This window comes from Parambassis ranga, chromosome 17, assembly GCF_900634625.1.
Source record: "Parambassis ranga chromosome 17, fParRan2.1, whole genome shotgun sequence".
NCBI classification, from domain to species: domain Eukaryota; kingdom Metazoa; phylum Chordata; class Actinopteri; family Ambassidae; genus Parambassis; species Parambassis ranga.
The window spans coordinates 5,876,102-5,903,351 of NC_041037.1; the positions used below are offsets into that span (position 1 = coordinate 5,876,102).

At 41.0% G+C, this 27,250-nt stretch overlaps 1 protein-coding gene across 1 annotated transcript; it reads right to left on the reverse strand.

Annotated features, from left to right (window-relative positions):
• Nucleotides 1-46: 46 nt before the first annotated feature.
• On the reverse strand, nucleotides 47-27,109 carry spidr (scaffold protein involved in DNA repair). Its single transcript, XM_028426768.1, has 20 exons — nucleotides 26,947-27,109; nucleotides 26,466-26,627; nucleotides 26,295-26,346; nucleotides 25,762-25,953; nucleotides 25,249-25,391; nucleotides 22,305-22,531; nucleotides 21,179-21,288; nucleotides 19,593-19,812; nucleotides 15,277-15,466; nucleotides 13,708-13,952; nucleotides 8,510-8,668; nucleotides 6,429-6,516; nucleotides 5,271-5,411; nucleotides 5,122-5,184; nucleotides 4,454-4,655; nucleotides 3,145-3,312; nucleotides 2,084-2,177; nucleotides 1,876-1,990; nucleotides 1,002-1,058; nucleotides 47-580 (listed from the first exon to the last, which is right to left on the reverse strand). Exons 1-20 carry the CDS (start codon nucleotides 26,959-26,961, stop codon nucleotides 461-463), a joined length of 2,763 nt encoding a protein of 920 aa, XP_028282569.1. The 5' UTR covers nucleotides 26,962-27,109; the 3' UTR covers nucleotides 47-460.
• Nucleotides 27,110-27,250: the final 141 nt, after the last annotated feature.

Here is a 27,250-nt window from a genome sequence, read left to right on the forward strand (position 1 = left end):
GGTGAGGAAACCGCTTCTTAACAGAAGTGCAACAGGAAACAAAGTGTCAAGGTCAGCAAAAAGAGCTTTTATTCACACAGTGTCAGTACTCTTAAATGCATTGGGAAAAGTTTTTCTTTGCGGTGAATAATTAGTCTGATCTGAAAGTCACATTCCACTTTATGAACCACGTGGGCAGCTTTGACAGGCTGCATGCCACTGCTTTACCCTTGGGCTGTCAACTCCTGGTCCACAAGATCACATATCATTAACACAAACAAGACCTTGTCTTCCTGCAGCCCCTTTTTCCTCAGCACAGCCTCAAAGCTGTCAGGGAGGCCTTCAGAAGGGTGGAGGGCTGGGTGTGTGTGTGTGTGGGGGGGGGATAAACTGGCTCAGACCAAGGCCTGGTGTGTGTGCAGATCCTTGGAGCCAGCTGAAGCCTTAGGATTGATATCATTAGCTGCCTGCCCTGACAGCCTCACAGGCAGATTTCTTCCAGGCTGATCCAGAGTGCAGGCTTCCTGGTGACGACTTGGACATAAACGGCGATGGGGCCCACCTCTTTTCCCAGAACATTCTCCACATCGTAACCTGGGAACTGAAGCGGAGAGGTTAACCTGACACAATTCAAACACACCCACACACACACTATTTGAGTTTTACATCCAAAACCTCCCAATAGGATGGCACTGCAAGAATATCTGAATGCATGTCAGGCTGACCTTTGCTCTCCTCATGCTGGTCAGCAGTAACACTAGTGATCTAATAACTTATCCTGCACTCCTCTGGGAAAATAGCATTATTGCCTGCACCACATGCAAACTTCACAATCACTACATACAGAAGGAGGTGGAAGATAACCGTATTCTTCCAACCGTATCAATGATCAGCATGTTTTTTTGTCAGTTTTATCACACAGACATGAGCACATGAGTGTGCTCTCAGGACATATTGACAGAAGATCAGCGCACCCTGCAGCTCAGCCCAGAGTTATGTAACAGTTTGTAAAGTAAACCTACCTCATCACTCTCCAGTGCTGTGCTGTTCAGGATGGACATGATGGTCTTTTTCTGCAGCTGTTGCAGAGATGAGAAGATGTTAAAACCTATAATGTCATTTTAACGATCACCTTTAGTGTGGTAAATTTAACAATAAACTACATTCAGTGCGTTCTCCGTAACAACTTAAAAGGGTTAAAATATCAGCTGGATGATAAGAAGAACACTGATAACTTTATCAGTTTGGCTGACTTACATTTGTCACACCAGGTTTTCTATAATTAAAAAAACTGCAAAACATGCAGATGTGCATGAAGTCATTTCAACCTTTGCAAAGTGCAGAATAAACATTTAATGTACATGAGTCCTTCAGTGCTTTCTTTTAAAAAGGCACAGTCACATCTATACAGTACAAATAGGAGTATAGTAGAGGAAGCTCTCAGTGTAGCTTGGCAAAGACCTCAAGGTTAACACTTTTCACCCTCATAATGTCTCCAGTAAGAATAATGATATCTATCCTTTCTTATTTTAAGGCAAACAGACTAGCTAATCAACCAGCAGGAAACCCAGGAGGTTCCAGGTCATAGCCAGGAACAGTGTGACCCAGGATTGTTATTTTAACTGGATATAACCTGTAAGTCAGTGTCAGGTGTCAGGTGTCGGTCACTTTTTGAACATGGCTAGGCTAGCTGTTGCTTGTCCTTATCCTTATCCTAAGCTAAACTAAGCTAAAACATTGCTATCTCTAGCTTTATTCCTGTTCCTGTGGAGACACATCTTCTCATTCCAGGGAAAAAAAAGGTCACAAATCCTAAAATGGTGAACTCTGCCTTTAAATATAATTTGGAAACGATGCATTTCATGAGTGAAACCAGGCCTGTGCTGTTATTCTCACCTTAACTTTCACAGTGCAATCCTTCAATGAAGAACAACTCAGAAACACTTCCAGCTGGACTTTTGTGTCTGGTTTGATCACCGCTGACTTACAAGAAACACAGTGAAAGCTTTGGCTGTGGGGAAGAAAAGAAAAAAACGCATAGTTACCAGTTAGTTTGTCAGGACATCTAACATTAAGTTTCTTTTTTAAAAAACCGGGGACTTACGTTCTTTCAGCTGACATATCTAAGTTGCCACTTCCACAATGATTACAAGCAGGCCAAGTGTACGCTGTGTTCTCATCCACACCCACTATCACACCTGCAGACAGAAATAAAACCATTATATATAGTACAGTATACAACACTTTAAGGAACAGGCACACAGATGTATTTATTAATTTTATTTACATTTCTTGTTATTTTTTAGCAGCCTAACACGAAGGAACACTGATAAATGATCTACGCCTAGGTTTCAAAGTGTGTATGTGTCTGTGCTTGTGACAGGGTGTAAGAGATAAAACACCACTTCATGTTTTATCAGTGATTGCAGTGATAAATGCAGAGACATACTCCCTACCTAAACACCATCTGACTTCACAACCAGCACTGCTGCCCCACAAACACAAACACTGAAAACAGATACCCAATTTAAACCTGATAATAACCTCATACTTTCCACACACTTTGAGCCCTTTTTCCACTGGTAATTTCCAGAAGGTACAATTACATGCACAAGCGCAAAACACAATAAGTTTGTTTTATTTTCATTCAGCCACCTGGCAAAACAAAGAGGCCAGAACCAAGAGGGTTCAGAGTTTGATCTTTGCCCTCCACTGTGACATGAAGTCAGCAGATGCAGATTATTATCTCCTTTAGGCTCCACACATTTCTACACATTTACATCATTGGTAAGAAAATCAAAGAAAGACTCACAGCAATGACTTTTAGTTTTAAGACTGGAAGTAGTAATGTTTATTTAGCTCTATACATATACTATGTATATATAAGCAAATAGTAATTGAGGTAAATAGTGTTGTCACAGCACTGCCAAAGGTTTGAAGCCTCAGTTTGAGTGGGTTTAGAAAAATGAGGTAAATGCATGAATCCCACCATATTTCATGTCATTTTAGTCCATAAAGTCCATAAAGTAATGAGAGCCTGAGGACAGTAAATGACAAACAGCAGAGCACAATGCCTGAACGTCACACCAGAATCTCTTGCTGTGCTTAGACGAGCCAAGTTAAGGGGGGGAAAACATCAGGATTGACTGGAACAGAGAAACAGACCTGTGAGAGCGCACAGGGAGTTGGGTGTGGTCTCCACACTCAGGGGATCCAGTCTCACAGGATGGAGCAGGATGGAGCTCTGGGGCTGTAAAACTGACTCTGGCCTGGTTGTGGACTTAAGACTGCCCTCGGGCTCTATGACAGACTGCTCGGCACACAGGAGGAAATCTAGAGATGGAAGTGAATTTAAAATGTTATAAACCCAGGAAATATGCATGACTGCACCCCCCAAAAAAACACAAAAAAACAAAGGATGCACCTTAGGAGGCATGTAAAGGAAGTGGTCAAATACAGCTTAAGCAAATGTATTAACTCAAGTACATTACAATAACGAGTGTGATGCGAGAGTGACAAAGTGATATTCCCAAAATCCTTTAAATACATATGTATGCAGAACATGTCACTTATAAGTGGATTGATTCTGACTGTACTCTTTCCAGTGTGAAAGCAGCCTAAGTGCATTTCCTATTGTATTATACTCAAAAGCACCACATGTAGGCTTTCATTCATTCAACTTGCCATATTTCCAATTAATTGCACCCTCCACCTCTGCTGCAAAAAAAAACTTTGTCTTAGTTTGACTAATGTGACTTCTCTGTAGCTTTCCAAAGATGTAATTCATTTTTAAAAAGATTGTTTTGTTAGTCCAATTGGAAGTAAACACAGAAATAAGCCATCTGGAAGGACCACTTCTCTAACTGTATTGGGTATGTCCATATGCAGATACTTGCCAACAGACCGACTCACCCCACAATAGAGCATATTCAGAATCAGAATCAGAAATGCTTGATTAACCCCAGGGGGAAAGTGCTTAACCGTGCATGCTGGTTTGTTTTCGTTTGTACGGCAGTGAACAGCTTTCTGTTCAGCGTGTATTCCTCTAGGAGAGGCCATCGCATTTAGCTGTTCAGTTTCCAGGAAGTCACCCTCACACATGTAAACAAAATGGTGAGTAGTCCCAGTTGGAGACACCAAATGCAGTTAGCAAAAACGGCTGTTCCAAGAATCTAATTTCTGTTTAATGTTGAGTCAAAATATACAGTTATACAGTGTGCAAGAACTTTCCTAATATTTTGAAAAACTAATTTAAACTAATGTGTATGATGTGTTGATGTGCCTCTAGTGGGGCCCAGTCCCCAGTTGGAGATTCCACAGCAACACTGCATGAAGTACAAACTCCACATTAACCTGCTGCAGCAGTAAAATATTCCTCACTGATTTATGGAGCACAGCACTGAAGGCAGCTCATAACTCTGTCCTCTGAGATAAAACAACCAGTTACATGCTAAGGGTCATGATAAAGCTCTACCATTTTCACTAATGGCGTCTCTGAATGACATGCGACAGGCAGCTGGGGAACTCAGTGCTTCAAGGACAGAGGAAGTGAGCACACAGGAAGTGTTCACACATAGAGCCACCGTTCGCCTGCATGGCCTCTCTGAACACTCCTCCTCCTGAAGACTGGGGTCTGTTAGCACCATCCAAACCTCACCATGGCCTACATCAGGGCTCTAAAGACGAAGAAAAGAATACACTGAGAATTACTTAGAAACAGAATGACCTAGAAAGAGAGGAAGCGTTACACAACAAAAGCTTACAAAGCATAAATTAGATGAAAATTGTGATTTGTGTCTTAGAATCTCTGATTAGATAATTCAATCATCAAGCCACACACAGGGCTGGTTTACAATATTAAAAAGGGTATCTGTGTGTCAGTGGTGTGAGTCCGTGGCAAAGTCCAGCACTTTGATCTAAGCTGCTATCTCATCATGGTCAAAGTTTAAAGGTCTCACCAATCAATGGTAAAGACCGGCCGGGCCTCACAAAGATTGGCATCCACAGAGTGATATGAGCGCTGCTCTCTACGTCAACGCTCAGGCTTATCAGTTAGTTCAAATTATCTTGACAGGATTATGGAGGAAGACTGTTCTTTTACTTAAGTGTCATTTTACGATGTGACAATAAAGTCAGAAGTACCTGCATTCTCTTGTATAAAACTGTGGCATCAAAACTGCAGCGGCATATTTTTCCTCCCTCACCCTGAAAAAGAAAATATATGTTTCCCTTCACCCCGGTGAAGATATCTTATCTCTGTGTCTGTGTGTGCGCTGTGTGAAGCTCTTCACCTGCAGTATGTCTCGTAAGGTTCGTTTTAGGGGGTGACAGTAGAGCGGAGACACGGCCTGCTCCTTGGTGGCCTCTACCGAGCTCTGCTGACCTGAAAGCAGGTAGCAGAAACTCGGAGCTGGCCCTGAAGCTCTGCTTGTCTGTAAACAAAGGACATGTTTGTATATTAAAGAACATACCTTGATATCCTGAGACCTCAAATCAGAATATTTTTTAACACTGTATTTAATTTTGTATGTGTTTTATGAACTGCTGAGTGCAATGCTGACCAAGAGTTGGAGGAAATAAAAAGCAATGATAGGTTTGGACAACAGTTTGGAAGGGTGTGAGGTGGAGATGCCTTCAAAGAAAAACATTTCTGGGAGTCTGCATGCATATCAGATTTGAATAGTGTTTCTGACTAGAGAAATATTCAACCAAGCAAAGCTCACAAGGTGGATTTAAGACAGGAGATGTTATCGTCTTAGATATGTCTATAAATGTGGGTAAGTACAGTTGTGTTAGATTTACAAATGGCTCTAATTTTCCTAAAGAACAATAACTTCTCCTTTTAATCACTACCAGAGATCCTTTGTCAGCTAAAAATGTCAGTTGCAGCTACTGACCAATCTGAGGATCAGCAAGCAAGAGCAGAACTCTGCATCACATGAAACCACACACCAACGCACATATGGTTACAGGGCTAGAACAATATATTCCTCTATAAAATAAATGTTGCTCCATTCCTGTTAATACAAAATACATTAACTAGCAAATTACTTAAAGTTAATTTGAGATCAAAACCTCAAATTCCTGCTTCTTAATTGTGATGATTTTACTGCTTTTCTCTTTGATAAAAAACATCTATGGGTTTTGATTAGCGCTGCAGCGACAGATTAGCCAACTCAATTAACTGCTTGGTCGTTAGATAGCCTGAAGATAGATAGCAAAAGGAGAAGCAGCCTGAAACCAACGAAGAATGCAGCAACAAGCTGAAACTGATAAATGAGAAGATAAATGAATGTGAATATCAAATGTTTGCATTTGTACAAGTCTTTCTCAAGCAAATGACTAATCAATGAATAAAGAAATGAAAACAATTAAGATACTTTATGGCTAGGTCCCATAAAAAGACCTGCGCTGGGGAACATGCATTATTTTGACTATAGAGGACTTACACTGGGCATACTAAGTGAGCTTCCATGCTCTTTAAGAGGCATCGCTGGGGGCCACAGGCTGTCTATCAAGCTGAAAAGCCTGGAGCGCCTAAGAGGGAGACAAAAAGAAGGAAAGAGAGAGACAGTGAGGAGGCCACTCTGACTGGGGTGGGGAGGAGGGGGGCATAAAGGACCTCAGTGATGAGAATAAGCTTATACAGCCAGTTTCACTTCCACTGAAACATGAATCTGTTAAGACAGAGCTTGTTTTTTATGTCACCTAGTACTAACAGAGAGCGTGCTTGGGCTGGCAGATCAGACACACAGAAACTGTGTTACAAGCAGGGTTTCTGGGACTGGAGGGTGGGAAAACAGTTCACACCCTATGCAAATCACTGCATCATTGTGGTGCAAAGATAACAAGGTTTAGAAAACCAATTACAAGTGTGTTCAAATGTCTGTGGGTTTTATGCTCAGTTGGAGCCCTTCTCTCACCATGTTCTTAATCACTGTGTTTTCATAATGTCTCTCTGACGTCAAACAGATCCTGGGAGTAGGGATTAAAAAATTAAAAAGGGGATAACATCAAGTAGCAACAGGACACGTCAGACTCTGCAATCATTCTTTCTCCAGAGAAGTGTTTGTCGAGTTCAGGACTGCGACACTTATTCATCCATGTGGGTGCTGTCATATCAGCCAGTGGTTAACAACCTGTTAGTCAGCCTCTAATCACAGGGTTTCTTTGTGTGGAACTGGTTCTGCAGCCCAGTCAAGTCCAGTGAGGCCTCCAGGAGGATGAGTAACGACAAGCTAACAGGGCTCATTCATCACACTGTGATTTTTTATTCAGTGTTTGTGTTCTTGTTCAGCCAACATTCAGGTAAATTGATCTTACAGCTACACTGACAGACAGGTACACCTGTCGTTTTTATTATCTCTGTTGTATAGTTAAGAACTACAAATGATCATTTTTACATTCAGCTGGCCGTATGGGGCACACTACCCACACTACATACACTACCACTGCAGAAAGTTAGCTGGAAAGAATTATAGAAATATTTTAACGTAGGGAAATGGTTTTACTTATTTTCAATGTGGATGCAAAACATAACAGCTGACCTCAGTTGGCTCAGCTCTAATGATTACAAAGCACAGCAGCTAACCACTCACTAACTAGTGCAATATGGTTAATGTGAAAATGGCAGATTATTGTTGGATTTGTCTGCATGCTAATTGGCCAAAATGTCAAAAACTGTTTCTCAAATATTTGTTTGCCATATTTAGGATCTCAGGCAGCGACATATTTAAAATAAACCAGTTAGCAACGCTTAAAAAACCTCTAGAGCTCACTCAAACTCTAATTGTTGCATGTGTTGAGGGCGATAAACCAGTGATTTGGCTCACATGAAGCTAACCGTTTCACCCTGCTTCTGTTCTTTATGCTACAAGGGACCAACAAGGGAACAAACGCAGGAATGCTTAGAAACCCGCCTGTCAAAATATCTCAGGAACCATCAATAAATGATTGCCTATTTTAACTTTAACTTTAGCCCACCTGTTTTTCCACTTGAGCTAATAAGATGGCCCATGTGCAAGCTCTGAAGATAGCCCATCCATCACAGTGTGACCACAGACAACCTCCAGAGGAATTATAGGCTGTGGTAGCATTGAAAATACCAAGGATGTAAACATACCCCCAGCCAGTCTCTAAATGATCCCATATCAGTTCTTCTAACTGTTTCTAATCTGGGATCTTGACTATGGAAACTCACAAGGGACACAGAGCATACACCTCAGTATCACTTTACATGTAAACACTGTCACACTGCTGGCAGGACAGCATAATCTGAGGGGCCACCTTTTCATAGAAGATGCAAACATGATGTTAATGTTTATAAAAAAAGGGCACTTAAGGATATGTGCTGTGGGAGATTTACGCATCCGACGTGTTTAACTAAAGCTCAGTGGCTCTGAGGCTGCTTTACTGGAAGTCATAATGTAAAAGTTGGCTGAGGAGTAAGAGAAGATAACCTCACATATAGCAGAAATCTACATAACAGGTTGACTCAGGGAGAATAGACTGAGGAGAGGGTGGGCATCACCTTTCTCGAGTGACCCGCTGCACCACTTTAATGTTCCTCAGCACACAGGTCTTTCCCTGCCACATCTGGCAGTACTGATGGAGGTCGTCCTTGCAGGGGAGGGGGTGGAGCTGGACCACACTGAACATCCCATAGCTGTCCTGGACAAGCACACACAACCTGGAAAAAATGAAAAACAAAAGACCAAAGAGACTTCATTATAATATTAATGCAGTTTAGAATGTTCAAAGTGGTTTCTGGTCTGTAGGTCAGAGGTAGGTGTGTCTCTTCAGGGGGCTGCAACTCTATTCAGGGGAGGCTTCAAGAGTGGAACTGACTGACTTAAGGCAAACATTTTTTATGAGGTCTAGTCTAAAGTTAACTATCGATTTTAAAGAGCATTATAATCCTAGCTAATCAGAATGTGACTAAAAACTTTTAGAATATTGGGACCTTTAAACATGGCAAACAAAACAAAAATTTACATTCATAAAATCAAATAAAATGAAGGATTAGTGTTTTGGCAGTCCTAAAGATCCTACATTACGTAGAGAATGTTAATTTGACTGTATCACATAGAGTACATATAATATACGTAGGTATGACGCAGACACAGATTAGGCATGGTTTTGCACTGTAGTAACTAAAACAAATGCTCCAGTCTTCTGCAATATAAACATGTAAACATAAAAATGTATAAACAAACAACTGGAGATGTTTTTGGTATGTGCAGAATATGCATCAACTGTTTTGAGTGGGATACATACAGCAGCTCGGCTGCATTAAGACCGGAAGTGGTATGTCGCATATTTGCGACTAAGGGACTGAAGTTTCACACAAAAAACAATGTTTTCTAGCAATTAAATTAACTCATCATATAATAATGGCTTAATTACAAGTTTTAAAAAATATTTGATCGTGCCTTTTGCATCTAAATAATCTGACCGAGTTTTAACAAAATATTTTCATTTAGAGCTCTGAAATGATCACTTCACAGGCTAACATACTAACAACACATACTGAAGTCGTGGTACTGGCATTCGTAAGTGGTAAAGCCACAGGCAGGTCTGACAGGCTGCTGCTGACAGAGGAGACCTTTGGCCTACAAAGTTGTGAGGCGGTGAACTGCTGTGTATTCCTGCACTCTGCTGCTCCCTGCAAGCGGAGAATCCAAACCGCTCTAGTCTCCAGTATCTCAGGCAATCAAGCCCAGACACAGCCTTGCACCAGCCCTGAGAGTAAACAGTAAAGTTCATATCCCCCTGGTTAGACAAGCAACGGCCAGAAAAAAAAGAGGAGGAGGAACAGGGAGGAGGAGGACTGTCCATCATGCATGTGCATGCATGCGCACATCCCAGACACTGGGAAAGTTTTGAGACTGTTTTCAACCACCTGATTGGGCCTTTGAATGTTTTCTGTTGCTAAACATGGGGTCTGTCTGTGTTTGTTTTGAGGGACCTGAAAATAGATATCTAAACAACATTCCTGACATGACTTTTGGTGTTGTCGGCCAACTTTTTAACCAAGATTATTCTCAGCTGTTTACTTAATTCACACAATCCAAAATCAGACGTGCATCACGTTAAAGAAGCAAGATATGTGTGGCTCACAAAACTGAGACCAATAATACCTTCTTGTAGGTGTCATGTATGTGAAGTTGTAAACACGAGTGCATAAGTTCAGAGTATAGCAAAAAGTAAACAGACCCCCCCCTTTTCATGGTTGGTATTTATCACTGGAAGGCCAATTCAGTGACAAGTTGGACACTTTTTCAAGTTGAACAAAAAAAATGCCTCCAGAAACTTGGCATTCCTCAAAGACCAACATTATTTTACTTTGAAAAGACAGAAACAATATTTACTACAGCTGTAGTAAATATTCTATGTTATTTCCTCAAAGTCAATCTCAGGCTGCTAGATTGTCACACAAATCCATCGGTATGTGCTTGTAAGGGGTTGCCAGGATGGCAAAAGCAATAGATGTCCTGTAAGAAAGTACTGGCAGTTATAGTGCTTTTTATGTTGTCCTCAAAGGATAGCAATAATTATCAACTGACATGTTAACTACTGCTTTTAAAAAGCCTCAGTTGTTTAATCCATTGATCTGAACTATTCAAGCTAGGGTCTGATAGATGGTAACTGACGGCTCATCCAATTGTCTGCAAAGCACTGACTTTGTCAATGGTCCTGGGTAACGAACGAAGGTGAACTTTGACCAAATACATCAGTTCATTCTTTTGCCTGAGTGGAAGTGTTGTGGGCAGAAACATGTCTTGTGAGTTCAAAGTGACCAAGACGTTTGACCTTTGGTCACCAAACTGTTATCAGTTCAAGATGGACATACTGTACGTTCACAAAAACAGGTTGTCTTCAGACAGGATGACGTTCAGCTGCAAATTAACACACATGGTAAGCTCTAGTAAGCATTAAATGCAGCATGTGTCACTGATTTAAAATAAATGACGCTCTTCTAAAAGAACAGGTTCCAGTGATTTAAAATGTAATTTTGTGGGTGGGTCCAGTGCCTACTGTCATGCATGTTGGTTAAGGTCTTTTCATTTTATCAATAGAATAAGTATCTTCACTACATTCTCCTAAAATAGTGCATGTAAAATAGTGATTAAAAATACTCATATTTTTTGGTTTAAATCAACAAAAGATAGCAGACTAAACCAATAAAACAATATTTGACCTCTCCTAAAATACTTACACAGCTGTCGGGAGTCTGGCTGGAATATATATACACTTTCAGTGGAGCATGTTTGAACTTGAAATAAAACGTGGTGAGAAATCTGATAGGACACCTGACAGATAGAAAAGAAAGGGGTGATGGGACTTGTCGTGGTACCAGCTTGACATAAACAACCAACCCCCCTATTCAGTCTCTTCTTTTTAGCCGTTCACATCCACACTTCCTCAAAGAGTGACCCCTCACTTTCAAAAGAAAAATCCTCTACCATTGGCTGGTTTCTGTCACAGGACGTTTTCAGGAATTTGTTATTGTGAGCGATCACAGAATTCTCAGCAACTCAGGTTTTCTTCCAGGAACTACGATCCACTGAGCCTGTGCAAACACACACGCTCCTTCACACACACACAGTCACATTGTGAGTGCATGGAAGCCAGTACACATGCACATTACTTGGCAACACACTAAGTAAGCGACCCACACATTAAGAATACAGAAGAGAGGCCTCATTGGTGGGGGGCGGACAGGCGGGATTCCTTCCTATGCGCTGTCCGCCAATCAGTGCATGCAGAGTGATAAACATGGTTGTAACAGGATCCCTGCAGCACATTGTGTTCTTTCTCCACCAAGAAAAAAAAACAACTAGCCTCTCCTCACTTCCTGCAAACAGTTAATCTTCTTGTTTATTCTACTCCAAGTTTACGGGAACTTAACATCTTCTTCGGGCATAAATATCATACTTGCCTGTCTCCCTTGTGTGTTAACACAGAGGCTAAACAACAAAAGGATCAAATAAGCATGCTGACCAGGGGAGTGAGTCACACAGGCTGGGGACACAACATTAGAGGTACAAACTGTCCTATTCTTTATACAGAATGAGGCCAGTGGGCCGTCGAAGTAAACTACACTGTTTTCCACAAGGCAGGCATATACATCCTGGAAAAGTACTACAAGCTACACAGCAGACATAGTCCTGTGCAGCAATTCAAACCAAAAACAACTAAATGTCTGACAAGAGTCCCACTTTGATTTAAACCTATTATAGGGATAAATCATGTAAATAAATGTATGAAATGGTGGACAAATAATAAGAACACAAGGCCTTAAATTTGAATATTTTGTAGCTACAATTAGTCATAATAACCAGGCATGATCATCAAGATATTCCTGAACCTGAGCACTCGTGATCACCTCTGCCCAACCTCCATCCTCTCTCTGTAGAGTAAGCCTGTTGAATCTGGTTGAGTGGAAGAGAACTGGAGGGAAGGGGAAGGAGGGTTTCCGGTCAGAGGGCAGTGTTTGTTTACCAGCAACAGAAGCAGCGTGGCAGGAGTGAGTGTCATATTACAACCGCTGCTCATTTAGCTTGTCAGCTGACTAGGACTCTCCTCCCCTCCACCGCAGAGTGCCCCCTGGGCCCCTCCACTTAGAGAAACCAATAGTTTTCTTTTATTACTCAGCAAAGGACAAAAACAACATGCCTAGGGAGGACCAGGCAACTGAAGGTCATGCTGGCTGAATGTGCTTCAAATGATTCATTAATAACAACAAGACCACTTGGATAAATCTCCAGGTCATCTCTGAAACACAGGAAGCTGTTTTGGGTTCACTGTTGTCAAATTTTGACCTATTTAAAGCCACACTGATTATATCAACAAAGGAAAAACAACAATATTTAAATGAGACATATCTAGTGACAAATCCACCACATTCAAGTACTGGTTTTCTAGTTTTGCTTCAGTCCAAGTAGCAACCTGTCAAGACTGAAAAACAAAAAATACACGTGTCAAAACCTGCAATTCCCTGAGTTGCCACTTGAGGGTAGCTGCAAAAGCAATAGTCCTTCTTGTAAAAATGTCCCTCTGTACAGGAGGAATAAGCATGTTTTCAGCCTGATATGACAAAATATTTTTGTCTCTACACACACTTTGTCTATTTATAACAATAGTGCATGGGTTTAAGATAATTAAAGGCGTGACCGCTTTGACTGACAAGCGGACGCTGTCACATCAATAGGTGTGTTTTAATATATTAATATTAAAATATATTTTAATATTAATATATTTGGGTTTGTCCTGAAGCTCTAAGGAAAAAAAAGCTTCTGTAAACCTTTTCCACCGTGTGTCCTATTTTAACTCTAGCTTGCATGGTAGGAGATTCTGAAAACATCATATTGTCTTTCCTGAGAAATGGCCAGAATCGCTCACAGAGGAGCTGGATTCAATTAGAAATGTTTGTGTCCTTTGTCAAGCAATGCCATATGGCTGGAGACAGTGTGAGCACTTTGTGGGGCCTGCTGCGCTCTGAACAATAGCTCGACCAGACCACTGAGACACATTGTGCCACCAAGGAGAAGCATGCAAGGCCCGAGACCAAAGACACCAGCATGCAATTCCAACAAAAAGAATCATTTATATTGTGGCAGCATGCACTGCAGATAAACATGATTTATTTTTCCCTTTCTCTTCTGGCAGCAACTGAAAAACCAAAGGCCTCACTGGGCCGCCAATTATCAGCTCATCCAGCAGTACCTGGTTTTGCCCTTTTCTGCAGGAGGGAGAGCTGCAGATGACCTGAGGGGGACTCTTGGTTTAATGATGGATGCAGGAGAACAGTGACCGATAGGGACGGCGTAAACTCTTTGGACGATGACCTCCACATCTTGATCCACAGAGCCAGCCTGGCCAAGGGCTTCGATGGCTTCCAGAAGAGAGTCACAGTGTTCCCTTAAAACTCCTGAACCTCCAAAACTGCAGAGACTATCAGAGGGAGTGACCTGTAAGGATACACAATACATGATGTACAGCGTTTCAGAGCTGAAAGCACAGGCTGATTCAACAGTCAGATGATGGGCAGATGTAAGTGCAATATTCTGCTAAGTAATTCATCTTTATCAGTGTGTTTTAGTCCCGGTTTTGGCATTACAGACACCTGCTGGATTCCCTGTTTAAGACTTTGTGCATTCATTTCATTTTCACAGAATTTAAGAGCTGTTAATAGAGCAAAATGCTGTGAGTCAACTTAGCTGGAACACACTGATTCACCTTTTTCAGTTAATGGAAGGCAACGTGCCTTCACACTATGTGTCTTACTGTGTGCCTTAAGCCAAGAGTTGCTGAACAAGATTTTGATGTGCCTTGCAAAATGACAATAAAGATGCCTGATTCATGAAGCCCTTAGTTGTGTGAGAACAGCGCATTGAAAAAACAACGGTAGAGTGCAAAATATGTAGAAACAAAAAAGGTTGGAAATTTATTGACTTGATGATTCATATTACAAATGTGAAGATCAGTGCAGTGGATGTCAATTAAAGCTACCTAATGGCTGATCTTTCATCTTCTACAGGACATTTAAGTTGTGATGTCATATCAACAGAAGAAGAAACCTGCAGCTGACGGAAAAACAAAACTGGTTTTTGAAGGCAAACATCTGGACACATTCATTAATAACTACATTCCTTTTCTGATGATCAACTTAACTGATAAAATAGTTTCAGCTCTACAACATAAAGCACAGTTTAAGCATTCACACTAAAGTCAATGTCAACAAATAATTCTGTGATGAGTTGCATCTTTTTTTTTAACTTCCAGAATTCTTCTTTAAAAAGGAAGATAAGGCTGACAGCAAAGATTCTTTTTTATTAAACTTGCGTGCAAATCTATCACCTCTACTACTGCTAGAGCAGAAAATGAATGACAGGACGCAAGTGACTGATGTGGGTTGGACGCTCCACTGAAACTATTTATTATTCTTAGTGTTACGAAGTGAACATGATGAACCCTGTGGAGAAAAACGCTGCAATGGCGCACCTGTGTTTTAATAAATATGCTCTCATAAAGAATATTGACACAGAGTTGTTAATGTTTTGTTTTTATGCACGCCAACTAAACCTGCACAGAACCTTGTGGCCAGAGGCCAAACCGTTGAGCACAAAACATGCTGGTGCTGTCATTACACGCTTATCTGCTGATTTCTTGGACTGATAACATTTTTCTGTCCCACAGTGACTAAAATTGAGTTTGAGAGGTGTGTTTTATGTGGTACAGTGCCAAATAAAGATGGAATGACATCTAACTGTGATGACACTGAAACATACACACCTGCTTGTTCATCTCTGTAGTCCTGCTTGCCTCCAGGAGTCCAAATATTTTACCCAAGTAATATGGCATGCACTTCTTTGGAGCGAACCGGCAGCCAGGAATAGACGTGTTAGCAGCCGAGCAGACCTTCTGGCTGAAGTGCGTGTTCAGAATAACAGGACAGCTCAAGCCCTCTATAGAAAGACTTTGCCTGCAAAGAGATGGAAACATCACTTTTAGAATACTTTGGTGTATTCTGCATCTCCACCTGGCAACTTCTTACGGACTTTGGGAGTAAATGTCATCATTAAAGTAAACGCAGGGTGTTGGGCAACTGTAAACACCTTTAGCTGATTGTTTTGATAGCAGGTGCAAAAGCTTTTCCTATTTTAAATAAAATGGAATAGACTATTGCATAAACATAGGGGGGCTGACAGCTCCAGATGGTTTGAATGTCAAACTTAGATAAGGTACCAGCCACCTCCACAGGCCTGTTCACCGTGTACCACCCAGCACAAAGTACAAGTTCAAATACTCCTCCACAGCAAGCGAAAAAAAAGCAACAAATGCAACACTGAAGATACATTTTCCATGTTATTTAGGTTGTTAAAAGGCTACGGCTACACCTCACGGCGCTGCAAAACACGACTAAAAACACTTTCCAAACGCAACGTCGTCTGTGAAACAAATACTTCACAGTAACAATCTATAGGCCTCAAATCTGTGACCTCAGATGCTTTTGTGCCAATCTTTACTTTTACCAAAATAAGTAAAAAGTAAGCTGGATGCTGACTCTTCTAAAAGTATTCATTAATCTCACTGAAGCAAAAAAACACACACACACCTGAGTGGCAGCAAGTGTGAGACTAAAAGACACTGAATAACAGCCAGACAACTTCATGGCACATCGTTTGTGGCAACTATGAATTATGAGCTAATTTCTTCCCCATGTAACGCAGATAATAGTGCAATGATGGCTTATCAATGCCTCAAAGCCAAGTGCACTCCCTGACTGGAACTGCCGTACTTGCCACAGCTCGTCTCAGACCTGTGCTGATATCTAAATCAGAGAAACTAAACACACTGATAAGTAGAGGAAAATGTCTGGAGACACAATGAAAGAGAGAATGGGAAAATATTTACAAATTATTACGTACACACAGTTGCCATTTTTAGGTGCGATTATAAAGTTCAGTTTTTGGAGACAGTAGCACTACAGACAGTAGTGCACTACATACCCTCGCTGATACACAGTATATCCTATTCACACATAACAGAATATTTAATAGGCATAATCTCATTGTCTCTTCACACAGGTGTATTCATTGCCTTGTTATGTTCTGACTGCATCTAACTGTACGTACATATCCTGACAGTGTTTCCATCACCTGTACAGTATGCAGTAAAGCAATACCAACAATATTATGTGTTCACCTCATCCAGTACACTCTGGTTAAATAACCATGTCGGTGCAGACACTGGGAGTGACTCACACTGTACATTAGTCAGTGAACCAAAAACAATTCTACTGATTCTGTTTTGACAGGTTGTAAATTAAAGTTTTTTTTCATATCATAGATATTTGCTTGAAAATAAAACTGTGAAATTAAAAGTAACAATATTTGAGTAAATTTATCCCTCAAATATTGAAAATATAACAACCTAATAGTGATATATCATCATGACCACTTCATTCTATATGGGTTCAGTATTAATTCTGCACTCCTTAATGAAACTAGGATACCAAAATCAAGTAGTGAGCAGTCATGTCAAAAATCCAGAAGTCATTTGGCAGCTCTGCGTGGTCCCTGTAGTTTATGAAATACTGGTTTACAGATGTTAATTTTTGTACAATTTTTATGTATTATTTATTATTATAACTAATCTAAACTAATTACTTATATCTATGTATGAATGCCCCGATTGAGATTTCTTTTTGTGTAGACTCAATTTCTGTCACTTGCCAACAAAAATGATCTGAGTACTTCTTCTAAAATTAACATCGGCTTATTTACAGCCATGTAAAACAAAAACAAAACAAAAAAGCACACGCACTCTTTTAACAAAGCCTGATAATGACGTTTATCTGTGCAGGATCAATAATCAGTAAAACAATCTCACCAGAGCAGAATGTACTGTTCATGAGAACAAGCACGCCACCCTTACAGGAAGTGTGACCCCATTGTGAGCAGGTGAGTGGGCAGCTGTCATCATCAGACAGGTAGCCAGGTTAAGGAGTGGCCCTGGCTGCTGGCGTCACAGTGTGTAAGTGAATAATCCCTGCAGGTATTTCCGCTCATGTGTCAGCCCACTCACAACAAGGCGTGGGAGGTGGGAGGAGTCAAACCTACTCACTGCGGGAATTATGGGGGAGGTTAACCTGTCAAGTGTCACACAGGAAACAGGTAAGAGGAATTTTACCAGACATGCTGATCCTCTATGCTCTCTTTTTCTCCGACTGGCCCTTCCTGTAACTGGGAGAGATGATATCTCATCAGAGATTTCAGCTTATCACCAGCTTTGTCTTTGTTATGAGTGTTTTAGGATTTTTTTAACTGACTGACTTAAAATGCAAACTGAATGACCTGCAACTTTTTAAAGTAAATTACATAACAACAAAGAAAGTTTGACTGAACGTCCACATGAAAAATAAATAAAAAAATACAATTAATTCTTAAAGGGAATAAATTGGAGTGTTTGGTGGGTCCTACTTTATCCTGTGATTTCTAGAATAGACTCTAACAGGGATGGAGAGGTGCTAAAGAAAGAGATACTCTCAAACCGCCATGTGTTTTCAATCTCAGCCCTCTGGCTCCCTCAAACTCTCTACTCCCAAATGCTCCAGAAAATAATCCTACTGTGTTTTTTCCCCGGCTTGCTGGAAATGACCTAACTACTGCCAGGAAGAGGAATGTGAAGCATTCCCTGGAGCTGTTTGTGACGTCAGAGCTTTGAGGAGGCCCCTGCGCTTCCGCCAGCCTGGATATTCCAGAGTACTCAACTCAAACTCCCAACAGCTGGAGTCAACTGCTGCCTCGCTCCAGCTCCAAAACAATCCCAAAAAACACCCCCGCCCCACACCCCACCATGTGAGGGACTGTTCTTCACATCTGGGCTTTTAGTTCTTAGTATTGCAAGCTGAGACCAGTTCAGAGTTTAAACTTACAATGCACAAAAGTCTACGTTTTTCCAAGTGTAACATACATTTTGTATCAGCAATAACACTGTTAGACTGCCTCCTCCTCATCATTTCTCACTGTCCTGCACAAAAAGTTTCAGTTTTGTGTTGTGTAACTACCCGTAACAGAGGCTTTTTTGTGTGGTTTTTGATCATCAGCCAAGGTTTAAAAAGACAAACTAAAAATGAGGACATCCAAGAAGTGGTTTCATTAACAAGTATAATTCCCAAAATGCATCCCCTTACAGCTTTCCAGGGCTATTTTAGATATCCAGATAACATGTTCCAAAACTAACACCTATTATAGCTGGGACAATTAAACCCATAATCAAGTTACACATCTGGACAAAAAACATAATTTCAAATATGTCAGATTAGGTTTCAGGAAATTATGCCATGTCTTTTTAGCTAGTGGGCTGAGATCCTGAACCGCAATGAAGTTCTACAATGTTTACAAATGATGCTTACTATTTTAATCTACTGATTTTATAATATGGCTTCAACCCTGTGCATCCATACATAAGCAGAAAAATGTTTCTGTCACATAAAGATCTGCGGAGGATCGATTTTAAATCCATAAAGTTATATTTTCTTCACTCACTATAATGTGTCTTCAGTGTCTGCTTTTCTAAGAAGGACAAATCTCATTACAAATCTTTCTGCACGTTGCTTGTTGAACCACTTTTAGTGACGTCACAACATTATCTTGTATGTACAGGTCTTGAAGAGATTTTCCACTACCCTGACTCGGTCTTGGTTGGCCTGTTTTAGCTGCACTGTTTTGTCGGTCTCCTCCCATATGTTTAACGTCTAAACTGTGCCACACAGTACAGAGAAATTTGTGTTTTCTCCATGTTATATTATAAATAGTTTATAACTGTAATGTTGGTGGTTTATAGTTTTACTCCCAGGTCCATGTTTGCAGGGCTTCATTAGGGGTTCACACAAATGAACACTTTTCAGTGGTAGTCAGTGTGGCTGGAATGCTTATAGCTGTTTAAAGCATAATTAGACCCTGCAATGGAAAAGCTGAAAAAATGAGCACTTTACCCTTCAGAAGATAAAAGTCTCCTGCATTTACCTCCTCTCATCCTCCTGCGCTTTGAAAGCAAAACCTTAAACAAAAGTGAGCGGAGAAGCGCGACGTGCATGTTCTCACCATGGTGGGTATATGTGGATGATGTCTCTGGGTGCAGGCATCAGCTGGGCTGCTGTCTGTCTGTTGAACAATACCAACATACGAGCGGTGTCCTCAGAGACAGCCTTGCTGTGTTGGTGGCCGTCTCTGGGTGGCAGGTGGTGCTCACAGAGCGCCAGTTGCATGCTGCACTCCTCGGTAACCTCCAGCACCTCCAGCACCAGCACACCAGGCCTGTCCACTGGAGAGCAGACCAACAACAACACAGATGTTGAGTGCGAGTGTGCATGCAGACTCACACTTGCACGGAATCTTGGTCTCTGAGGAACTCATTATGCATTATGTGAGCAATTCACTTTTAGCATCAGAACTATTTGCACAGTCTAACTGCGAAGTTGTTACTGACTCAGGCTGAACTGGATATGAAACGCAGTAAATCCCACTGGGTGACTGCACAAATGTTTGGAATTTTACCCCAGTGATGACTATGCTGTTGGCTTGAGCAATAAAGTCCATAGAGATAACTAAGAGGAGCAAATCCTGACAATGCCCTGCAGCTATAACTTAAACTGAGATAAAGGGCGCCTTGGCTGCATGTAAATTCTGTGTGTAAACTTGATTGCAGTGAGTTGTGAAAATTGCAGCAGTAGAAGGCGTCAGAAGAGTCAATGCAGTTCATTGTCTGTGTATGTTACTGGCCGGAGGCTTCATTTTAATATGATAAGAGTAAATCACATCAAGAAGGCTGCATGAGAGCCATTAAGATTTAAAATGCATTTGTCAAAACATGTAAAAGTTTAAAAGCTTCATTTGTGCTCTGTGCATTAAAGTCCTAAATTGCAAAATTTGCAAAATAAGCTCGGGCTGAAACTGAGATCGAGGCCTCCTCTTGACACGCACTGATAAATTGTGTGCAGAGCAGTATGTCCGAATGTGTATATGTGAGCATGCTTACATTACAAGTATAAAGCAAAACAGGTGTCCTATAACAGCAAGATCTAGTGGCGCAACCCCATTGTTACATTGTTATTCTTAAGCATGTGTTAGGCAGTGGGACAAAAACATTTTTTTATGATGTACTAAATTTTCATATTAAAAAATAATCCAGACATGGCCCATCTGGATAACGCTCCACACAAACAAAAGCAGTTAAAAAACATGAAATATTGACTACGCTTAGAATGAGGTCAAGACAAAACAAACCTTCCGTTTAATTCTTTGCCCTAATCAAACCATCGGCTGACCACAAGCTTCATCACGTGGGTGTTTCTTTTTTCCACAATCAACTGTCACCTTTAAGCCACTGCCTGTGTCCTATTATAAGGAGGTACTTGACAACAACACAAGTGGTGTGGTACACCACCGAAAGGAAAGAAAGAACTAGGCAAGCAGTTTCCTGTCACCTACATATTGAGTTCACAGTTCAGAGCCAAGCTACAGCCGGCACTTCCTCAGCACGGCCCCACATGTACTCCCGCTTAGAGACAGAGCCTTCATCCCACTCACAAATCAAAGTTTGTTCATCACTTAACAGTGATTCTGGGATCTATACATGCAACACCTATATGTAACATTGCCTAGTTGGCCAAAGGCTTGTGTGAGATCACCTGTTGCGGTTGTTGCTGCTGAAGTGTCCGAGTTGTACTGGTGCTTCCAGAAGCTAACAGCTGACCTCTGTCTGCACTGAAGCCGATTCAACCTCTCTGCCAGACCTCCTCTGTGAAACACACACACACACACACACACAGGTAGATGATGTAATGTGACAAACTCACACAGCACACACTGCCTAACCAATATAAATGCAAACTTGTTTGTTTGAAAAAGAAATAAAAGATTTTTGTTGACGAGTGAAGAAGCTGTCAAAGACTACTGATACCCATCTGTCAGATTTGACAGGCTTGGAGATGGCAAACGACATTTAGCACCCACATTATGACTCCAGGTGTCCCTTTCATCGTCAGTTCTGCCGTGGAAACATTGCTAACAAAGTTTGACTATCACCTGGCAGCAAGCAAGATGTGTTGTTTCTTTGTTGGCTTTTTTTATGAAGCAATATGCTTCCACACATATACACCAAGTTACTATTTTATGGTTAAAATGGCAAAAACTGCCTTAATGGACATTCACCAACCAGTTTTTGACATAAGAAAATCATTGTGAAGGATCTAGTCTAAACTCTAATCTACTGTAACTACTGTACTGTAACTGATGCAAAATCTTTGTAAAGCAGATTTGCATGTATCAACATGGACAGTGTCTGGAAAATCAGGTCTGGACACTGTCCTGAGTAAGCTCTCATATGTAGCAAACAATAACAGATTGTCTGTGTCATGATCTGTGTTTTCTGCCTTGGGTTATGCTTTAATAAACTCTTATTGGTTTTTGCATTGATACCTTACTTCATATATTTGGACATGTCCAAAATATCACTGAAAAATATGGGGAGTAAGAAGATCCACTGCAGTGGCATCAACATGCCTACCAGCTGTGAAATCACCACACTGATACCTCACACATTGGTTCAATAATACATCAACTTTTTGTGCTAGAGAGCTGGCAGAAGAGTCACCAGTCTGACAGATTTGGACATTCACTTGATAAATGGGTAAAATTTCAGGACTGCACCTCATGTGTAATTAGGGACTGGTATCAGCATTAACCTGAGTTTTTATGTAAAGGTATTATGGGGAAATCAAATACCTAACCAAACTTTAGGAGCAGAATTCAAACCTTTGAAACTTTTTTTTCTTTTTGGCAGAATCTTCAGGAGTCCTGGATGGCGTGTCATTGGGTTTCTGAGGTGTCTGGAGCATCGCCTGGGCAGATTTCAGCCAGTCACCGACTGACCTTTTGCTGCCCTCCCCAGTTTGGAGTGGAGGGCTCTCAGTGTTCAGTCTGCTCGAGATCACCGTGTCCTCTCCATCAGACACGTAACCTGAGATTTCTAGCTCTTTCATCTAGAAATAAAAAGAAAAACATAAATAAATAGACTAACACACTGAACTGTCCAGGGTGTACCCTGCCTCTCACATGTAGATAACTGGGATAGGCTCCAGCCCCCCCGTGACCCTGCACTGCAGGACAAAGAGGGATGACAGATGGATGGATGGATGGATGGATGGATGGATGGACTTACACACTGTAAAAATTGAGCTAAAAGAAAATATTGTTCAAATAAATCTGTATATAAGGAGACTATTAAATGCTTAAAAAACCCCACCTTTAGTAAATTTAAAGAGTCATGTTAGATTAAAAAAAATCAACTGTCATATTGATTAATCCACAAGATATGGTAACAAAACAAACTTTTTTGCTGTCTCACTGCTCACAACACCTGAGGGAATCAGTTCTCATGGAAAAATCCACCAGAAACCTGAGTTCCTGTCATGTGCGGACACGACCAGCATACCAGGCACTGTCAGCCAGCGTGCTCTCTTATTTGAATCAACTTGACCCTGCTAGGCAGCATGCCAGCAGACGTCACACTCTAACCAGCTACAGAGAAAAAGGAACACTATGTTCCTGGCTCTGGCTCAAAAATGTTTTCACCCAGCACTGAAAGCATTGTAAGTACACAGGCTCTACACTGCCTCGTCTACTTGCAACTTTTCCTGAACAAACAGTAGTAAAACCACGTTTATAGCCGTGCTGCAGCTGTGATGTGGTGCGGGGTTGTTGACCGATGAAGCCCTGATTTTAGGGCGGTCAACGTGCTTCATCTGGAAAGTGGCCATCCTCTTTGGCCTTGAAATGCAAAGTTGTCTTCACAGCTCCGCCTGGCCATTTCCAGCGGCTAGTACAATAACACAGAAATCTGGCAGCATGACATCAAGTGAGTCAGCCACACATTTATCTGGAGTAATAAACTTTGCTTTGGAGTGGGATCTACCCACTTCGTATCCTGTTAAATCCGGTTTGATTTATAACTGACAATGTGTAAGCAAGCTTTTCGGGCAGCAAATAAAAAGTCCAGATAGGTTTGTACGTTCTGCTCTTCTAATCATATCAGTACTATTAAGTATACATTCTTATAATATACGTTACAAAACCACGTGCCAATAACCCACCTCTGTATACAGATATGCACCAATCAACCTCTCAAATCTACCACATGCATAAATTTCAGTGCTACTATATTTGTGAAAGCAGGAGCCTTAAAGCTCGATTTTTGAAGAAGGCCTCTGACCACAATGCTCCTGTTTGATGATCTTAAATCTTGTTTGACCATAGAGAGCTGATAGCAGCAAATAAAAGTGTGACAAGAGGAAGTAGCTGGGTCTGCGGGAAGGATGTTAATCTGTCATCAGGCTTCCTCTTGACACACAGCTTTCATCACAAATTTCTGGTCCCTTGTATTCATCTTGAGTTATTTAATTTGCAGGCAGAGTACTACACAGTTCCACTACGTAGACAACCATGTTACCGCAATAATTTGGCTGAATGTAGGGGATCGATTGTATGTTGTGCTATAATAACTGAATTCTGTGTGTATGTGTGTGTGTGTGCGCGGTCTAAAACCTGAGCAAGACACCTTCGCCACTCCTTGTACATTCTCTCCGTGCAAGCACCTGCCTTTAACAAATACTGCTTCTGAATGACTTCTGAGAAAGAACACTCAATCCTGGCCTGTAGAGTACATAGGAGGGTCCACAAAAGAGCAGCTCCAGCGATAAACTGAATACTTATTAAACAGACAGAGAATGCACAGCGTGGTTTGAACTGATTTTGCAGATTCCAACGACATAACTACATAACTTCACAGGTCTAAAGACAACACATATTCATGTGTTGCAATTTCAGTGTTTTGTTTTCTATAAATAACACCACAAGAAACTATTCAGGTCAATGCACATCTGAGTTACAGGTGTCAAATGCAACTAAAATTAGCTTTTAAGAAGAAAAAGCAGAAAAGATTCCCATTGTGAAAATAGTAACAAAGCTATGCTTGCTTTAGCAAAGTCACACTAAGCCAGAGTTTTATAGCCACCCCAGTCTGTGAACTTTGACAGAACATGGCCTGAATCTAGAAAGTACTCTGAACAGTGCTTTCTCAGGTCATCAGCACATGACTACAGCACTCCACCTTGTGGCCGCTGGTCTAAACATTCAATTAGAACAAATTAAATACAGTTTGCTAAACAAATATTAGTGTGAACACTTCAAATACAACACAACACATAAATATTGTTTTACAGTCAAACACAAGCCTTAATGCAGACTAAGCTACAGATCCAGGAGCCAAAACTCATCAGGACATGGTGAACAGGATACTGCCATGCATCTGATGTCACTTTAAGGAAAAGTACTGACACTCACTTAACCGCAGATAACTGCCTGCACTAAGAGTGAACTGTTAATTAGAAACACTGGGTGTAATGCAATGGGCTGAGCATGATAAAACTTAAGAAGGGGCATCACCCCACCTAGTGTCCCATTACACACACTGCAGTGTTGTTATACAGACATTTAAACATGTCACAGCTGAAAACTGATAAATAGCATTTCTTATAAACTGTCTTAGTCAATCCAGGCATTCTGCAGCAGGAGCTGCAGCCATCACTAATACATGTTGCACTACTGTGCATCAATGCACCACTATGATATAAGTGTGTGACACCAAATGCAGCCTGTAATTATGTTCTGCAGGTGCTTTTAAGGAAAAAAATCCACTCACATTTTCAGATTCATGAGGCTGCTCTTCTGGCTTCTCATCAGGGGATTCTGATTCACAGTCTGAGATCTGTTGCCCACTGTCCTTCTCAGCCTCTACCTCAGAAACATCCAGATCACTGTCTGTGTCTATATCAGGAAGGTCTTCTAAAGTAAGACAGAACCAAACAAATAGAAAAACAAGATAAAGACTTTCAGTGGATTTCAAGTTTTCAATCAGTTAACAGAGCAGATTTGGCTTTTACATAATATATTACAATACTAATGGCTTATACAACAAACATCTGGAAAAGCCCTGTAACTGGATCTTGATTTAAAAAATAGCAAAAACATTCTGAGAAATACATTTTTACTACTAACTGGAGTTAAATTAAGAAGAATGTCAAGACATTGATATCTGTGTCCTGAAGTAACCAAGCTTTGCTGTGTTTATAAGTAATATCCTCAACCTATCAGCAATATCAAGCCCGACCTGGAGTGAATTACAAGCCCCATCACAACAGACTGTCTGTTTTACCTTTACTGGTGCTGAGCATGAGCAGTGCTCTGGTGTAAGACTGGCTGGAAGCTGTGGGCCTTGGTTTATGAATCAGCTGCTGAGGAACAACTCTGGACTGAAGTTGCATCTCACTGTCAGACTGCTCAGAGTCGCTGGAACTCCATGCAATATGGACTAGGTCCTTTTCACAGTGGAAGGGTCTAGGCTGCACTGAAAAACACAAGCAGATGGGAAAATATCAGCTCAGAAGAGTCAAAAATGACGTGTCTGTCCATCAGTTCCCAAACACAATCCTTCACTTTAAAACATATAAAAATATTTCTTTAACATTCAGCTCTCAAGTGTTTAAAGCTGTCTAAATGTAATGCATTGTGCAACAACAGTCTTTTATATAGATATGAAATAATAACACATTTTAGATACCTAAACATTAACAGACCTGAGGAGTTTAAGCACTAAAATAACCAAATTTAGATTAGACATGTTGGCATCCCAGTAACCCATAGCTAAAGAAAATACAGGTTAATCTTTCAGACAGCTCTGATAATTACCTAAAGACAGGTTCTTTATAGCAGACAGCTTCCTCCCTGATGACTGCAGGGTCTGTAACAAAAGTTTTAACACCATCAGTATATGCAACATGGGAATGATATAAAAGGGAGATGCATGACAAAGTCACATTTGTACAAGTTTTTCGTCATGCCATGATGCCCTGTATCCACCTTTGTCATTGGAGTGTCCAAAAAACTTTCTCCACACCTCTCCCAGCTCCGGGCTGAGGACAATGAGGACAGTGAGGATGTCTCTCTGCCCACTTTGTGGAGACCATGTCTGACATCATCCGGGAAGAAAACACACTTGATGTCCCTGGAGGACCGTTTACGCTATCAGGAATAAACAGACGTTAGCAGGATCATCTAAATTAACTTTTGTCTTCACTCAGTGCAAAACTGTTTACTTTAACCAAATTAGCCCCGATGCTAATTATTAATGACAATTCCGCTGCTTTTAACTTAACTGCAAACAGTATTGCGTATCTGTGCTGTGATGTTAATAACTGTTAAGATGTAAATCGGTGACTTGCAGTGGAGCTTTGGCTGTGTGGGCATGCTGAGCCTGACAACATGGGTTGTTAAAGCTATTTGGGTAACGAAGCTAACTTGCTAGCAAGTTATCCTGCTAGGTAGTTAGCAGACTTCTTACCTTTCTGGAAGACATTAATTCAAAAACAGCTCAGGTTTAGGTTACGCTTGTTGTTTATATGCGGGTTTACACAGTGTCTTATAATTAAGACACATTCTTTATCCCATTTTTGTGAAGTTGCAGTTCGCCGGTGTTTGCTATATCATAAGTTTGTAAACTGAGCTAACAGCAAAGGAACAAGATTTGACTCAAACGCGCATGCTCAATCTAAAGAGAGGTGCGTTTGATTAATCACCAGCGTGTGCCGGAGGATAGTGGCTTACTTCTATAGGTAACTTTCTCCTACAGTACTGAGGAACACTTG

Bases quoted from the DNA above. Each gene is read 5' to 3' on its own strand.
- spidr (XM_028426768.1), bottom strand. The intron at 26,347-26,465 runs GTGGATACAGGG...CTTTTGTTACAG, and splicing joins TGGACACTCCAATGACAAAG to ACCCTGCAGTCATCAGGGAG. The intron at 4,656-5,121 runs GTACTTCTGACT...CTTCGTCTTTAG, and splicing joins TTTTATACAAGAGAATGCAG to AGCCCTGATGTAGGCCATGG.